Source organism: Phyllobates terribilis, unplaced genomic scaffold (assembly GCF_046119375.1).
Source record: "Phyllobates terribilis strain yellow unplaced genomic scaffold, ASM4611937v1 Scaffold_4__5_contigs__length_816908805, whole genome shotgun sequence".
Taxonomy (NCBI): domain Eukaryota; kingdom Metazoa; phylum Chordata; class Amphibia; order Anura; family Dendrobatidae; genus Phyllobates; species Phyllobates terribilis.
The window spans coordinates 812,611,292-812,629,684 of record NW_027362764.1 but is presented as its reverse complement, the minus strand read 5'-3'; the positions used below and the strand labels follow the sequence as shown (position 1 = coordinate 812,629,684).

General features: G+C 50.4%; 1 protein-coding gene across 3 annotated transcripts in view; it reads left to right on the top strand.

Moving 5' to 3' along the window:
* The window catches only part of WDR97 (WD repeat domain 97), a 578,372-nt gene that overhangs the window by 269,477 nt on the left and 290,502 nt on the right, over positions 1-18,393 (top strand). For all 3 annotated transcript variants that reach the window (XM_073680111.1, XM_073680113.1, XM_073680112.1), the window contains one exon: positions 6,991-7,149. In XM_073680111.1, coding sequence (XP_073536212.1) covers positions 6,991-7,149 — 159 coding nt within the window. The remainder of the gene's footprint in view (positions 1-6,990; positions 7,150-18,393) is intronic.

Below are 18,393 nucleotides of genomic sequence, written 5' to 3'. Positions count from 1 at the left end.
TATGCTCTACGTGAAAGTTGAAGTCCTGAAGAGCTAGGAACCATCTATTGACCCTGGCATTTTTACCCTTCTTTTCCCTCAACCATGTCAATGGGGCTTGGTTTGACACCAACTTAAACCTCCGGCCTAGTAGGTAGTATCTTAGTGTATCTACTGCCCACTTTATGGCTAAACACTCTTCTACTATTGCATAGTTTTTCTAGCAGGAGGACAGCTTCTGGCTCAGATAGAGAATGGGATGTTCTTCCCCATTTATCTCTTGAGAGAGTACGGCTCCTAGACCAACCTCTGAAGCGTCTGTCTGAACCACACTTGTGTGTGTGTATGTATGTATGAATGGTCCCTTCCGGTGTGTGTGTGTGTGTATATATGTATGTAGTGTGACAGAGTCACTGGTGTTATATGCGAGAGGAGGTATGTGTCACTCCGGCTGCTAGCCTGTGTGAACTCAAACCTTCAAACCTTCATGTTATATGTTGGGGGTCAATTCCCTAAAGGGAGTGTTTTTTTGTGAATGGCAAAGAGGGTGGGAAGTCGTTCACCCTACTTTCCCTTAGGGTGTGGCTAAGGAAGCTTACATGCTCAGTCACTATTTTTTTTTTCTGTTGTTGTGTTTGCAGAGGCAAGGTCTCCAGACTGGGAGGCCATAGCTCATGAAGGAACTGAAGGCTGTGATACAGTCAGAGTGGGCGAACCCCACAATCCCATGGACTGTGCTATCATTTATCTTTTGTTTTGTCGTTTTGCCAGTAAGGCCGTGTTTGTTTTTGCTGGAGCTGCAGAGCTTTATGCCACATAATAAAGCCTGCAGAGAAAACCCGGTTCCTGAGTCTACTTCCGGAAGCAGCTGAGTGAGTCGTCTTACCACAGTTGGTGGAGAGTGCGTGCAAGATTCCAGGAACATGTGTACCTTCCACAGAGACCGGTGGATGTCCTGAGTAAAGGCTGCTAGCCAGCAATTATTACAGCAGTAACAAATGGCGCAACAAGAGACCACTAATCTGTTGATGCAACAGATCCAGTTCCAGAAACAGCAGCAACAGGAGCAGCATCGTCAACAGCAACAGCAGATCGAGTTACTTGCAGAGGTGGTCTGTGGCAGGTCAACAGCTCCGACAAGTCTAGGTGATGACTCATACATCTGGAAGATGGTAAGGAGAGCGTTACAGAAGATGACCCAGGGGATGATGTTGCGGCGTCCCTGACTGTTTTTGAGAGGGTGGCAGAATGGGAGAGATTGCCGCGGGAGCAGTGAGCGGAGGTTCTGGCGCCATATTTGACTTTGAAAGCCGCAGAAGGCCTATTACGATCTGACTTTACAATAAGGAATATGCCAAATTAAAAACTGAGATATTGGCACGCTCAGGAGTGACTATTTGTGTCAGAGTGCAAAGGGTCCACCACTGGGCATATGCTGGCGACAAACCCCCACGCTCACAGATGTTTGACTTGCTACATCTAGTCCAGAAGTGGCTGCAGCCAGAGTCTTCCTCTCCTGCTCAGATGGTTGAGTGTGTGGTGATGGACAGGTTCATCCATTCCCTACCCAGACCAGTGCAGACCTGGGTTGCCCAGGGCGACCCTCAGAACGCAGACAACCTCGTTGGTCTGGCAGAGTGGTACCAAGTGGTTGAAAAATCCCTAGGGAAACCCGACATAGTCACCTCCTGGGACTGGAGTGCCCAAAATGGGGTGGGTTCACCACGGAAAGGGGTCAGAGCCACAACTGGGGGGCGTCCCACTTCCACTGATGGTGCCGCAAGGACCTTTAAGGATGTGATCTGTTGGCGGTGTAACAATCCGGGATACATAGCCACCCAGTGTAATACGTCTGCTGAACCAAGGACAGCAGCCTAGGCAGACGATAATCATATTATGCTTGCCTAGCCTGCAGTGTGGACTGTCAACCCGGCGAGGGGCCGCAGGTGTGTGCTGTATCCGTTAATGCAGGGTTCCCCAACGCCAGTCCTCAAGGCCCACCAACAGGTCATGTTTTCAGGATTTCCTTACTATTACACAGGTGATGCAGTTATCACCTGAGCAATAGTAAGGAAATCCTGAAAACATGACCTGTTGGTGGGCCTTGAGGACTGGAGTTGGGGAACCCTGCGTTAATGGAGTGATGGTTCTGGGGCTGTTGGACTCCGGGAGTCTGGTAACCTTAATCAGTGCCACCCTTCCCCACCAGCTGATCCCTACCAAATCTGTGGGCATCCGCTGCATACATGGGGACGCCAAGAACTACCCGGTGGCCAGAGTGACAGTCGGAACAGACTGTGGCGCCCAATCCCATGAGGTCGGGGTGGTCAAGGACCTGATACATCCGGTCATATTGGGGCGCGATTTTCCCTTGTTCTGGGACCTGTGGGGGGAGGGATCCAGATTGAGTCATGTGGACAAAAGCCAGGACCCTAGAGAAATACCCCGGTCGACATCGGAAGTGGATGAGTTCCCACTGTGTGACCTTATTGGCGACGAGGACGAGACTGTGACGAGGTGGCCGACCTCCCTGAATTAGAGGTGCACGGAGACAACTTTGGGTCAGCTCAAGTTCGAGACTTGACCTTGAAAGGGACGTGGGACAAATTTACTGTTTGTAATGGTGTTGCTCAAGAGCCGAAGGCAGACACCAGGTACCCACACTTCGCAGTTCAGGGGGAGCTATTATACTGGGTGACCAAACTAAAAGGTGAAGAGGTAGTGGAACAGCTGTTAGTTCCAGGGCCATACCCTCGGAGGGTATTAGACATGGCCCACTCACATATTCTGGGGGGACATCTAGGGGTTGAAAAAAACCCAGGAGAGAATAATGAGGTTCTATTGGTCAGGGTGTTACTGGGAAATTTTAAACTATTGTAGGTTCTGCCCCACCTGCCAGATAACTGCGCCCACCTACCACTTCCGTAGTCCCTTAGTTCCACTACCTGTGATAGAGGTTCCCTTTGAAAGGATTGCCATGGACCTCATGGGTTGCTTAGTTAAATCGGCCCAGGGCCACCAATACATCTGATGCGCCCCCAGGGCCGTGGGGTACTCGGCAGCCCGGGCCTATGGATGCTGGGGGGATATGTCACAGTGGCTGGCCCGGTCCGTGGCCCAGGGCGGTCAACCAAAAAAAGGGGAATTATTTATATGGGTTTTGTAGTTTGATCGTGACGCCACCTGTGGTTTCTGGTAATTTGTACCAGTGCTGCTGCTGACCTCTGAGGCAGTTGATAGGGCAGCTGGGATGGAACGGCTCCCCACAGGTGGAGCGGGCCTCAGGGCAGTGTAGAGTTTTATGGTGGGTAGTGATGCTGGGACTTGTGGTGTTTTAGGAATGGCGCAGCTTGAAATAACTGACGGAGGCAGGGGAGTGCAGTCATCCAAGTTTTACTCACAGTTCTTATGCAAGGTTCTCAGGTACACTGTACGGGTGTCCGCCTCCGCGTCGCACTGCGTCTACCAGACCAGGGGTTCAGCTCTTCCTCAGATGTGTCAGGAGCGCTTGACGGAACCCCGCTTTCTTTATGCTCCTAACTAGACCGTCCTCCCGCGCTGGGTCTTCTCCCTACTGCCCTGCGCTTCCGTCACACAGTCCCGATCGGGTGCTCTGAAGTCCCTCTGGGTGACCTGGAGTTCCCAGACCTACTTGACCCTCACGGTGACTAGGATGAGACTGTGGCGACTGCACCATGGAAGTGCAGAAGCCTCCGGTTTTTCCAGCCGAGACCTGGAGTAACACGGCTGGTCCAGGGGCCGGTCCCCTTCTTGCAGCCTGATCCCTCTGACACCGGGCAGATTCGGGGCGTACGAGTGGTGTCCTGCACTTGCCGTACCCCCTGGGATCCCTTCTATAGAACGGAACCTTCCTCCTCTGCTCCCCTCCTGGGCCTCTATCACTAGGCCCCAACTTGTGGAGCAGAGCTCCTAATGAGACTCTGCTCCCCTCCTTACTGCTCACTCACTTACTGAACTGACCTCACCGCCACCCTAAGATGGCTTCCCTTTATATACCTCCTATGATGGTGCTCCCCTACTCTACATCCTCCACCCACACCCAATACTGGTTCCCCCTACCTTCGGTCCCCCCCACTCCAGCCAGGGACAGGGCTCAGCAGGAAACACAGTGCATCTTACCCTTCCTGCCGGCCTGGAGTAGTGTAGTGTTGAATGTGGGTGTTGGGGATCCGGGCAGCACTCCCTCCTTAGCTGAGAGAAGGAGACACCACACCTCTGGGTGAGGTGCAGTACCTCTGTGGCGACTGAACCCTCAGGGGCGCCACACATCCTGGTGGTCATGGACTATGCGACCCAATACCCTGAAGCGGTACCCCTAAGGAACTCGTCCAGTAAAAGTATAACCCGAGAGCTGGTCCATATTTTTGCTCGGACAGGTCTGCCAAAAGAGATTTTGACAGACCAAGAAACCCCCTTCATGAGCAAGGCGATAAAGGAGGTATGCTGAGTCCTTCAGATTGCCCAGATTCGGACCTCAGTTTACCATCCGGAGACGGACAGCCTAGTGGAATGCTTCAACAAGACCTTAATGGCGATGCTCAGGAAGGTTGTTGAAAAGGATGGGCAAGACTGGGACTCCCTGCTCCCATTTCTACTTTTCTCCGTCAGAGAAGTTCCTCAAGCCTCCACTGGCTTCTCTCCATTTGAGCTCCTGTATGGACAGCATCCAAGAGGTCTAGACATCGCCAAGGAAACCTGGGAGGCCAAAGTCACGCCCCACCGGAGCGTCATCGAACATGTCTCCCAGTTACAGGAGAGAATGGCGAAGGTGATGCCCATCATGAAGGAACATCTCCTCCAGGCGCAGGAAGCCCAGATGAGGGTGTATAACTAGTTGGCTAGACTGAGACTGTTCCAGCTTGGTTCTCATTCCCACCGTTGAAAGTAAGTTCCAGGCCAAGTGGCAAGGCCTCTATGAGGTGGTGGAGAAACTCAGTGAAGTGAACTACAGAGTCCACCAGCCTGGCCGAAGAAAGCCGGACCTGGTGTACCATGTAAACCTGCTCAAGCCATGGTGTGATCGGGAACCCGTGGGAACTCCTTGCCTGGGGACCATCCCCGAAGGCCAGGTGGAAGATATCATGATAGCGGAGATCCTTTCGCCAGCCCAGAAGCAACAGTGTCGGGAACTGCTCCAGCAGAATCGGGACCTGTTCTCAGAGTTGCCGGGGCATACCCAGGTGGTAGAACATGACGTGCTAAAAGAGCCGCTTGTAAGGGTGAACCTGAACCTGAACCAGGAATCCTCAAGCACGCCGGGGAGTGATCTCAGCCGAGGTGAAGAGGATGTTAGACCTTCGTGTTATAGAGGAATCAAAGAGTGGATGGTCGAGCCTCATCATCCTCGTGCCAAAACCCAACGGCAAGTGGATGTTTTGTAACGATTACCGCCGCCTAAATGAGGTATCCACGTGTGACGCATACCTGATGCACCCCGTCGATGAGCTCATAGAGCGGCTGGGACCGGCGAGATACATCACCACCCTCGACCTGACAAAGGGCTAATGGCAGATCCCCATGTCCCAGACGGCCAAGGAGAAGACGGTTTTCTAGACACCTGATGGGCGCTTTCAATGCACTCAGATGCCGTTCGGACTACAGGGAGCCCCAGCCACCTTCCAGGGGGCCATGGATCGGATCCTAGCCCCACATAATAAGTATGCCGCAGCCGTTCTGGATGCTCTGAGGAAGGCTGGATTTACTATAAATCCGAAAAAATGTGCTGTTGGAAAGGAGGAGGCCAAGTACTTGGGCTATGTCGTCGGAAGATGCAAAATAAAGCCACAAATCAATAAAGTGGACTTTAATTTTCACTTGGAGCATAGGCCTGGGAAGTTACACAGGAACGCAGATGCCCTCTCAAGAATTCCCTGCCTGGTGTCCGAAGGTGACCAAACCCCCGGCTTTGGGCAGAGGGGGGGAATTTGTGACAGAGTCACTGGTGTAATATGCGAGGATAGGTATGTGTCACTTTGGCTGCTAGCCTGTGTGAACTGAAACCTACAAACTTTCCTCCAGCATATTATATGTTGGGGGTTAATTCCCTAAAGGGTGTGGTTTTATGTGAATGGCAAAGAGGGTGGGAAGTCATTCTCCCTACCTCCCCTCAGGGTGTGGCTGAGGAAACTTAAATTCTCAGTCACTATTTTTTTTTTCTTGCGTTGTTGTGTTTGGAGAGACAAGGTCTCCAGACTGGGAGGCCATAGCTCAGGAAGGAGCTGAAGGCTGTGATACAACCAGTATGGGCGAACCCCACAAACCCATGGACTGTGCTATCGTTTATCTTTTGTTTTGTCGTTTTGCCAGTAAGGCCGTGTTTGTTTTTGCTGGAGCTGCTGAGCTTTTTGCCACATAATAAAGCCTGCAGAGAAAACCCAGTTCCTGAATCTACTTCCGGAAGCAGCCGAGTGAGTCGTCTTACCTTGGTATGAATGGTCCCCGGTCCCGATGTGTGTGTATGTATGATCTGTCAGTGTATGTATAAACAGTCCCAGTTCTCAGACTCCAGAGTGAATAATCCAGATGATGTAATGATGTAGTTTACATTTTTCATTACTTGCAGATCAGTAACGTCCCTGTCCGGTGATCTCCATCCATCACCACTTTTCCTTCTTGGTGTCAGTTTCAATGTCGAGAAGTGTATGATCAGGACCCGGTGGCAGTCTGTGTGTGATCAGGACCCGGTTGCGGTCTGCGTGTGATCAGGACCCGGTCGCGGTCTGTGTGTAAATAGGACCCAGTCGCAGTCTGTGCGTGATCAGGACCCAGTTGGAGCCTGTGTAAGATCAGGTCTCGATCATGGTCTGTGTATGATCGGGACTCGATTGTGGTCTGTGTGTGATCAGGATCCCATCACGGTGTATGCGTGTTCAGTCCTTGGTCCTGATGACATTGTACCCTGCTGATCTATGTGTGGTCTGTCCGTGTGGTCTTGGTCTGTGGACCCTTTGCACACATTTCTTCAGTTGATGTTCACTTCTTTTCTTCTAGATTCCTGTGCAGGATGACTTTGACCCAGATGAGCTTCTCAAGTCCTCAGAGGTTCAGGAGCCAAAGACAAGCCCATTTTCTCCACCTCAGAAAAGTCACGGATTCTTTACGGACTCAGCTTTGGGATTCTCCATTGATCTAATTCCCAAGCATCTCCAGGTAAGTATGACGTGGACATCGTGTCATCTACTCACCACACTTCTTAGGGAGCCATTGTCTTGGTATTCAGAGGCCAGAGAATTAGGTTTGTTTTTCATGTAACAAGGTCCTTTTACTTGGGAAGATCTCTGCCCATGAACGAGCTCTGATTACAAGCGGATGGGCAATGGTTTACAGGTCTGTTCACACAGGCGGATACAAATCTTATTGTGACAAAACAATGGATTATACAATGCAGGGTGCCTGTTGTCGTCAGCACGGCCTGTATACAAGGGGTGATGAGCTGATGATTTTAGGTTCCATATAAATGATACAATCATCCAGTCGTTGGTTGGCGGCATGGTCACACAGACCAATGATCGGAAACCTGATACGAGCTCTGATTATCAGCTCATGTAAATCAACTTCTTGTACGGAGAGCAACAGACATTGGATCCAAATATGCATCATCTCTATCATTGCACTCAGTGAAGAATCTGCGGCACAGGATGATCAGGGAGGAGAAGACGCAGCATGGGATATTCAGGGAGGAGAACCCAGAGCACAGGATATTCAGGGAGGAGAAGAAACCGTGGCACTGGATATTCAGGGAAGAGAAGAAACTGTGGCACTGGATATTCAGGGAGGAGAAGAAACCGTGGCACTGGATATTCAGGGAAGAGAAGAAACTATGGCACTGTATATTCCGGTAGGAGAAGAAACCGCTGCACTGGATATTCAGGGAGGAGAAGAAACCGCTGCACAGGATATTCAGGGAGGAGAAGAAACCACTGCACTGTATATTCCGGTAGGAGAAGAAACCGCTCCACTGGATATTCAAGGAGGAGAAGAAACCACTGCACTGGATATTCAGGGAGGAGAAGAAACCGCTGCACAGGATATTCAGGGAGGAGAAGAAACTGCTGCACTGGATATTCAGGGAGGAGAAGAAACCGTGGCACTGGATATTCAGGGAGGAGAAGAAACCGTGGCATTGGATATTCAGGGAGGAGAAGAAACCGCTGCACTGGATATTCAAGGAGGAGAAGAAACCGCTGTACTGGATATTCAGGGAGGAGAAGAAACCGCTGCACTGAATATTCAGGGAGGAGAAGAAACCGTGGCACTTGATATTCAGGGAGGAGAAGAAACCGCTGCACTGGATATTCAGGGAGGAGAAGAAACCTCTGCACTGGATATTCAGGGAGGAGAAGAAACCGCTGTACTGAATATTCAAGGAGGAGAAGAAACCGCTGCACTGGATATTCAGGGAGGAGAAGAAACCGCTGCACTGGATATTCAAGGAGGAGAAGAAACCACTGCACTGGATATTCAGGGAGGAGAAGAAACCGCTGCACTGGATATTCAGGGAGGAGAAGAAACCGCTGTACTGAATATTCAAGGAGGAGAAGAAACCGCTGCACTGGATATTCAGGGAGGAGAAGAAACCGCTGCACTGGATATTCAGGGAGGAGAAGAAACCGCTGTACTGAATATTCAAGGAGGAGAAGAAACCGCTGCACTGGATATTCAGGGAGGAGAAGAAACCTCTGCACTGGATATTCAGGGAGGAGAAGAAACCGCTGCACTGGATATTCAGGGAGGAGAAGAAACCGCTGTACTGGATATTCAGGGAGGAGAAGAAACCGCTGTACTGGATATTCAGGGAGGAGAAGAAACCGCTGTACTGGATATTCAGGGAGAAGAAGAAACCGCTGCACTGGATATTCAGGGAGGAGAAGAAACCGCTGCACTGGATATTCAAGGAGGAGAAGCCGTAGCACGGGGTATTCAGGAAGGAGCAGAAGATATTCAGGGAGCAGAAGAAACCGCTGCACTGGATATTCAGGGAGGAGAAGAAACCGCTGCACTGGATATTCAGGGAGGGGAAGAAACCGCTGCACTGGATATTCAGGGAGGAGAAGAAACCGCTGCACTGGATATTCAGGGAGGAGAAGAAACCTCTGCACTGGATATTCAGGGAGGAGAAGAAACAGCTGCACTGGATATTCAAGGAGGAGAAGAAACCGCTGCACTGGATATTCAGGGAGGAGAAGAAACCGCTGCACTGGATATTCAAGGAGGAGAAGCTGTAGCACGGGGTATTCAGGAAGGAGCAGAAGATATTCAGGGAGCAGAAGAAACCTCTCACTGGATATTCAGGGAGGAGAAGAAACCGCTGCACTGGATATTCAGGGAGGAGAAGAAACCGCTGCACTGGATATTCAGGGATGAGAAGAAACCGCTGTAATGGATATTCAGGGAGGAGAAGAAACTGCTGTACTGGATATTCAGGGAGGAGAACCCAGAGCACAGGATATTCAGGGAGGAGAAGAAACCGCTGCACTGGATATTCAGGGAGGAGAAGAAACCGCTGCACAGGATATTCAGGGAGGTGAAGAAACCGCTGTACTGGATATTCAGGGAGGAGAAGAAACCACTGCACTGGATACTCAGGGAGGAGAAGAAACCGCTGTACTTGATATTCAGGGAGGAGAAGAAACCGCTGCACTGGATATTCAAGGAGGAGAAGAAACCGCTGTACTGGATATTCAGGGAGGGGAAGAAACCGCTGTACTGGATATTCAGGGAGGAGAAGAAACCGCTGCACAGGATATTCAGGGAGAAGAAACCGCTGTACTGGATATTCAGGGAGGAGAAGAAACCGCTGTACTTGATATTCAGGGAGGAGAAAAAACCGCTGCATTGGATATTCAGGGAGGGGAAGAAACCGCTGTACTGGATATTCAGGGAGGAGAAGAAACCGCTGCACTGGATATTCAGGGAGGAGAAGAAACCGCTGTACTTGATATTCAGGGAGGAGAAGAAACCGCTGCACTGGATATTCAGGGAGGAGAAGAAACCGCTGCACTGGATATTCAGGGAGAAGAAGAAACCGCTGTACTTGATATTCAGGGAGGAGAAGAAACCGCTGCACTGGATATTCAGGGAGGAGAAGAAACTGCTGCACAGGATAATCAGGGAGGAGAAGAAACCGCTGTACTTGATATTCAGGGAGGAGAAGAAACCGCTGCACTGGATATTCAGGGAGGAGAAGAAACCGCTGCACTGGATATTCAGGGAGGAGAAGAAACCGCTGTACTTGATATTCAGGGAGGAGAAGAAACCGCTGCACTGGATATTCAGGGAGGAGAAGAAACCGCTGTACTTGATATTCAGGGAGGAGAAGAAGCCGCTGCACTGGATATTCAGGGAGGAGAAGAAACCGCTGCACTGGATATTCAGGGAGGGGAAGAAACCGCTGTACTGGATATTCAGGGAGGAGAAGAAACCATGGCATTGGATATTCAGGGAGGAGAAGAAACCGCTGCACAGGATATTCAGGGAGAAGAAACCGCTGTACTGGATATTCAGGGAGGAGAAGAAACCGCTGCACAGGATATTCAGGGAGGAAAAGAAACCGCTGCACTGGATATTCAGGGAGGAGAAGAAACCGCTGCACTGGATATTCAGGGAGGAGAAGAAACCGCTACATTGGATATTCAGGGAGGAGAAGAAACCGCTGTACTGGATATTCAGGGAGGAGAAGAAACCGCTGCACTGGATATTCAGGGAGGAGAAGAAACCGCTGCATTGGATATTCAGGGAGGAGAAGAAACCGCTGTACTGGATATTCAGGGAGGAGAAGAAACCGCTGCACTGGATATTCAGGGAGGAGAAGAAACCGCTGCACTGGATATTCAGGGAGGAGAAGAAACCGCTGCATTGGATATTCAGGGAGGAGAAGATACCGCTGTACTTGATATTCAGGGAGGAGAAGAAACCGCTGCACTGGATATTCAGGGAGGAGAAGAAACCGCTGCACTGGATATTCAGGGAGGAGAAGAAACCGCTGCACTGGATATTCAGGGAGGAGAACCCAGAGCACAGGATATTCAAGGAGGAGAAGAAACCGCTGTACTGGATATTCAGGGAGGAGAAGAAACCACTGCACTGGATATTCAGGGAGGAGAAGAAACCATGGCATTGGATATTCAGGGAGGAGAAGAAACCGCTGCACAGGATATTCAGGGAGAAGAAACCGCTGTACTGGATATTCAGGGAAGAGAAGAAACCACTGCACTGGATATTCAGGGAAGAGAAGAAACCACTGCACTGGATATTCAGGGAAGAGAAGAAACCACTGCACTGGATATACAGGGAGGAGAAGAAACCACTGCACTGGATATTCAGGGAGGAGAAGATTCCGCTGCACTGGATATTCAGGGAAGAGAAGAAACCACTGCACTGGATATTCAGGGAAGAGAAGAAACCACTGCACTGGATATACAGGGAGGAGAAAAAAACCCTGCACTGGATATACAGGGAGGAGAAAAAAAACACTGCACTGGATATACAGGGAGGAGAAAAAAACACTGCACTGGATATACAGGGAGGAGAAAAAAACACTGCACTGGATATACAGGGAGGAGAAAAAAACACTGCACTGGATATTCAGGGAGGGGAAGAAACCGCTGCACAGGATATTCAAGGAGGAGAAGAAACCGCTGCACAGAATATTCAGGGAGGGGAAGAAACTGCTGCACAGAATGTTCAGGGAGGAGAAGAAACCGCTGTACTGGATATTCAGGGAGGAGAAGAATCCGCTGTACTGGATATTCAGGGAGGGGAAGAAACCGCTGCACTGGATATTCAGGGAGGAGAAGAAACTGCTGCACTGGATATTCAGGGAGGAAAGGAAACCTCTGCACTGGATATTCAGGGAGGGGAAGAAACCGCTGCACTGGATATTCAGGGAGGAGAAGAAACCGCTGTACTGGATATTCAGGGAGAAGAAGAAACCGCTGCACTGGATATTCAGGGAGGAGAAGAAACCGCTGCACTGGATATTCAAGGAGGAGAAGAAACCGCTGTACTGGATATTCAGGGAGGAGAAGAAACCGCTGTACTGGATATTCAGGGAGAAGAAGAAACCGTGGCACTGGATATTCAGGGAGGAGAAGAAACCGCTGCACTGGATATTCAGGGAGGAGAAGAAACCGCTGCACTGGATATTCAGGGAGGAGAAGAAACCACTGCACTGGATATTCAGGGAGGAGAAGAAACCGCTGCACTGGATATTCAGGGAGGGGAAGAAACTGCTGCACAGGATATTCAGGGAGGGGAAGAAACTGCTGCACAGGATATTCAGGGAGGAGAAGAAACCGCTGTACTGGATATTCAGGGAGGAGAAGAAACCGCTGCACTGGATATTCAGGGAGAAGAAGAAACCGCTGTACTTGATATTCAGGGAGGGGAAGAAACCGCTGCACTGGATATTCAGGGAGGGGAAGAAACCGCTGCACAGGATATTCAAGGAGGAGAAGAAACCGCTGCACTGGATATTCAGAAAGGAGAAGAAACCGCTGCACTGGATATTCAGGGAGGGGAAGAAACCGCTGCACAGGATATTCAGGGAGGGGAAGAAACTGCTGCACAGGATATTCAGGGAGGGGAAGAAACCGCTGCACAGGATATTCAGGGAGGGGAAGAAACTGCTGTACTGGATATTCAGGGAGGAGAAGAAACCGCTGTACTGGATATTCAGGGAGGGGAAGAAACCGCTGCACTGGATATTCAGGGAGGAGAAGAAACCGCTGCACTGGATATTCAGGGAGGAGGAGAAGAAACCGCTGCACTGGATATTCAGGGAGGAGAAGAAACCGCTGCACTGGATATTCAGGGAGGAGAAGAAACCGCTGTACTGGATATTCAGGGAGGAGAAGAAACCGCTGCACTGGATATTCAGGGAGGGGAAGAAACCGCTGCACTGGATATTCAGAGAGGAGAAGAAACCGCTGTACTGGATATTCAGGGAGAAGAAGAAACCGCTGCACTGGATATTCAGGGAGGAGAAGAAACCGCTGTACTGGATATTCAGGGAGGAGAAGAAACCGCTGCACTGGATATTCAGGGAGGGGAAGAAACCGCTGCACTGGATATTCAGGGAGGAGAAGAAACTGTAGCACTGGATATTCAGGGAGGAGGAGAAGCAGCATAATCCCATTTGGTGTGATTGTAACATAATCATCACAAAACTAACAAATATTTGTAATAAATGTCTTGCAGCAAAGTAAATGTACAATTTTACAGAAGTTTCACGGTTTCACTTTTTTTTAACGAAACATGCTTTATTTGGCTCTGGATAGTCGTGGTGATGCTGGTATCTGACAGAGGTACCAAGACTTCATCAATTTTGCACTTTTACTGTCTGCTTTTACTTGGAGATTTTTTAACTCTGTCAAAGTTAAACAAAATTGGTGACGAAACATGAAGATCTTCAGAGCGTATATCACTTTGGCCATCCATGGGCCGGATGGTAGGCACCTGGAGTGTTGATTTGTATGATGTGTGATTATACAATCACAGAATAAGGATGAATGAAACAATGAAGGCAATGTGATTGGAACAAAATTGTATGAAAAATAATGAAATGCATCGGCCGACAATGGACTCCATACTAGAAGAGGGACCGGAGTGAAACATCTATCCTGAGCCGTGAGAGAGGCGAGAAATTTGAAAACCATTAGAGACATTTTGGGGGTGATGAAATAAGAGAAAATGTAAGTCCAGGTCACCATAAAAGACGTCCTCTGGTGTTCGGAGCACAAGAAACGCTGCGTCAGAGCGTAGGGCGATCGCATAAACAGGAGAAGATCCAGCTCAACCGACCTGTGAACAAATGTAAGTCTAGGTCACCATAGAAGATGTCCTTTAGTGTTAGGAGCACAGGAAAGGCTGCGTCAGCAGCTGTGACCGGGGTCTGACCTGGAGTAGCACCTGGTCACTCTGCTCGGTTCCTCCCTGATTCACGGAGTCGACTGAGCCGCCGTGCGACCTTGGTCGGACCGAGTTGATACTTAGTTAAGCCCCTCCAGGCACTCCTCGGTTCATGGTCCAGTGGGATCTCTATCCACGCTCACGCCAGTCAGTCCGGGCGCGAGCGTAACAAAGCCCTGGGGTTAGTAATGGAGAGGGGTCTATCAATCATCAAGCCCCGGGATTAGTAATGGAGAGGGGTCTATCAGACGTCAAGCCCTGGGGTCAGTAATGGAGAGGGGTTTATCAGACATCAAGCCCTGGGGTCAGTAATGGAGAGGGGTCTATCAGACATCAAGCCCTGGGGTCAGTAATGGAGAGGGATCTATCAGACATCAAGCCCTGGGGTCAGTAATGGAGAGGGGTCTATCAGACATCAAGCCCCGGGGACAGTAATGGAGAGGGGTCTGTCAGACATCAAGCCCTGGGGTCAGTAATGGAGAGGGATCTATCAGACATCAAGCCCTGGGGTCAGTAATGGAGAGGGATCTATCAGACATCAAGCCCTGGGGTTAGTAATGGAGAGAGGTCTATCAGACATCAAGCCCTGGGGTCAGTAATGGAGAGGGGTCTATCAGACATCAAGCCCCGGGGTTAGTAATGGAGAGGGGTCTATCAGACATCAAGCCCTGGGGTTAGTAATGGAGAGGGGTCTATCAGACATCAAGCCCTGGGGTCAGTAATGGAGACGGGTCTATCAGACATCAAGCCCCGGGGTCAGTAATGGAGAGGGGTCTGTCAGACATCAAGCCCTGGAGTCAGTATTGGAGAGGGGTCTGTCAGACATCAAGCCCTGGGGTCAGTAATGGAGAGGGGTCTATTAGACATCAAGCCCTGGGGTCAGTAATGGAGAGGGGTCTATCAGACATCAAGCCCTGGGGTCAGTAATGGAGAGGGGTCTATCAGACATCAAGCCCTGGGGTCAGTAATGGAGAGAGGTCTATCAGACATCAAGCCCTGGGGTCAGTAATGGAGAGGGGTCTATCAGACATCAAGCCCCGGGGTCAGTAATGGAGAGGGGTCTATCAGACATCAAGCCCTGGGGTCAGTAATGGAGAGGGGTCTATCAGACATCAAGCCCTGGGGTTAGTAATGGAGAGGCGTCTATCAGACATCAAGCCCTGGGGTTTTGAATGGAGAGGGGACTATCAGACATCAAGCCCCGGGGTTAGTAATGGAGAGGGGTCTATCAGACATCAAGCCCTGGGGTCAGTAATGGAGAGGAGTCTATCAGACATCAAGCCCTGGGGGTCAGTAATGGAGAGGGGTCTATCAGACATCAAGCCCCGGGGTTAGTAATGGAGAGGGGTCTATCAGACATCAAGCCCTGGGTTAGTAATGGAGAGGGGTCTATCAGGCATCAAGCCCTGGGGGTCAGTAATGGAGAGGGGTCTATCAGACATCAAGCCCTGGGATTACTAATGGAGAGGGATCTATCAGACATCAAGCCCTGGGGTTACTAATGAAGAGGGGTCTATCAGACATCAAGCCTAGGGGTTAGTAATGGAGAGGGGTCTATCATACATCAAGCCCCGGGGTTAGTAATGGAGAGGAGTCTATCAGACATCAAGCCCTGGGGTCAGTAATGGAGAGGGGTCTATCAGATATCAAGCCCTGGGGTCAGTAATGGAGAGGGGTCTATCAGACATCAAGCCCTGGGGTCAGTAATGGAGAGGGGTCTATCAGACATCAAGCCCTGGGATTAGTAATGGAGAGGGGGTCTATCAGACATCAAGCCCTGGGATTAGTAATGGAGAGGGGTCTATCAGACATCAAGCCCTGGGGTCAGTAATGGAGAGGGGTCTATCAGACATCAAGCCCTGGGGTCAGTAATGGAGAGGGGTCTATCAGACATCAAGCCCCGGGGTTAGTAATGGAGAGGAGTCTATCAGACATCAAGCCCCGGGGTTAGTAATGGAGAGGAGTCTATCAGACATCAAGCCCTGGGGTCAGTAATGGAGAGGGGTCTATCAGATATCAAGCCCTGGGGTCAGTAATGGAGAGGGGTCTATCAGACATCAAGCCCTGGGGTCAGTAATGGAGAGGGGTCTATCAGACATCAAGCCCTGGGGTCAGTAATGGAGAGGGGTCTATCAGACATCAAGCCCTGGGGTCAGTAATGGAGAGGGGTCTATCAGAAATCAAGCCCTGGGATTAGTAATGGAGAGGGGGTCTATCAGACATCAAGCCCTGGGGTTAGTAATGGAGAGGGGTCTATCAGACACCAAGCCCTGGGGTTAGTAATGGAGAGGGGTCTATCAGACATCAAGCCCTGGGGTTAGTAATGGAGAGGGGTCTATCAGACATCAAGCCCTGGGATTAGTAATGGAGAGGTATCTATCAGACATCAAGCCCTGGGGTCAGTAATGGAGAGGGGTCTATCAGACATCAAGCCCTGGGGTCAGTAATGGAGAGGGGTCTATCAGACATCAAGCCCTGGGGTTAGTAATGGACAGGGGTCTATCAGGCATCAAGCCCTGGGGGTCAGTAATGGAGAGGGGTCTATCAGACATCAAGACCTGGGGTTTTGAATGGAGAGGGGTCTATCAGACATCAAGCCCCGGGGTTAGTAATGGAGAGGGGTCTATCAGACATCAAGCCCTGGGGTTAGTAATGGAGAGGAGTCTATCAGACATCAAGTCCCGAGGTTAGTAATGGAGAGGGGTCTATCAGACATCAAGCCCTGGGGTTAGTAATGGAGAGGACTCTATCAGACATCAAGCCCTGGGGTTAGTAATGGAGAGGGGTCTATCAGACATCAAGCCCTGGGGTTAGTAATGGAGAAGGGTCTATCAGACATCAAGCCCTGGGGATAGTAATGGAGAGGGATCTATCAGACATCAAGCCCTGGGATTAGTAATGGAGAGGGGGCTATCAGACATCAAGCCCTGGGGTTAGTAATGGAGAGGGGTCTATCAGACATGAAGCCCTGGGGTCAGTAATGGAGAGGGATCTATCAGACATCAAGCCCTGGGGTCAGTAATGGAGAGGGGTCTATCAGACATCAAGCCCTGGGGTCAGTAATGGAGAGGTGTCTATCAGACATCAAGCCCTGGGGTCAGTAATGGAGAGGGGTCTATCAGACATCAAGCCCTGGGGTCAGTAATGGAGAGGGATCTATCAGACATCAAGCCCTGGGGTTAGTAATGGAGAGGGGTCTATCAGACATCAAGCCCTGGGGTTAGTAATGGAGAGGGGTCTATCAGACATCAAGCCCTGGGGTTAGTAATGGAGAGGGGTCTATCAGACATCAAGCCCTGGGGTCAGTCATGGAGAGGGGTCTGTCAGACATCAAGCCCTGGGGTTAGTAATGGAGAGGGATCTATCAGACATCAAGCCCTGGGGTTAGTAATGGAGAGGGGTCTATCAGACATCAAGCCCTGGGGTTAGTAATGGAGAGGGGTCTATCAGACATCAAGCCCTGGGGTCAGTCATGGAGAGGGGTCTGTCAGACATCAAGCCCTGGGGTTAGTAATGGAGAGGAGTCTATCAGACATCAAGCCCTGGGGTTAGTAATGGAGAGGGGTCTATCAGACATCAAGCCCTGGGGTCAGTAATGGAGAGGGGTCTATCAGACATCAAGCCCTGGGGTTAGTAATGGAGAGGAGTCTATCAGACATCAAGCCCTGGGGTCAGTAATGGAGAGGTCTATCAGACATCAAGCCCTGGGGTCAGTAATGGAGAGGTCTATCAGACATCAAGCCCTGGGATTAGTAATGGAGAGGGTTCTATTAGACATCAAGCCCCGGGTTAGTAATGGAGAGGGGTCTATCATACATTAAGCCCCGGGGTTACTAATGGAGAGTGGTCTATCAGACATCAAGCCCTGGGGTTAGTAATGGAGAGGTGTCTATCAGACATCAAGCCCTGGGGTCAGTAATGGAGAGGGGTCTATCAGACATCAAGCCCTGGTGTTTTGAATGGAGAGGGGTCTATCAGACATCAAGCCCTGGGGTCAGTAATGGAGAGGGATCTATCAGACATCAAGCCCTGGGGTTAGTAATGGAGAGGAGTCTATTAGACATCAAGCCCTGGGGTTAGTAATGGAGAGGGGTCTATCAGACATCAAGCCCTTGGGTTAGTAATGGAGAGGAGTCTATCAGACATCAAGCCCCGGGGTTAGTAATGGAGAGGGGTCTATCAGACATCAAGCCCCGGGGTTAGTAATGGAGAGGGGTCTATCAGACATCAATCCCTGGGGTTAGTAATGGAGAGGGGTCTATCAGACATCAAGCCCTGGAGTTAGTAATGGAGAGGAGTCTATCAGACATCAAGCCCTGGGGTTAGTAATGGAGAGGGGTCTATCAGACATCAAGCCCTGGGGTTAGTAATGGAGAGGGGTCTATCAGACATCAAGCCCTGGGGTCAGTAATGGAGAGGGGTCTATCAGACATCAAGCCCTGGGGTTAGTAATGGAGAGGCGTCTATCAGACATCAAGCCCTGGG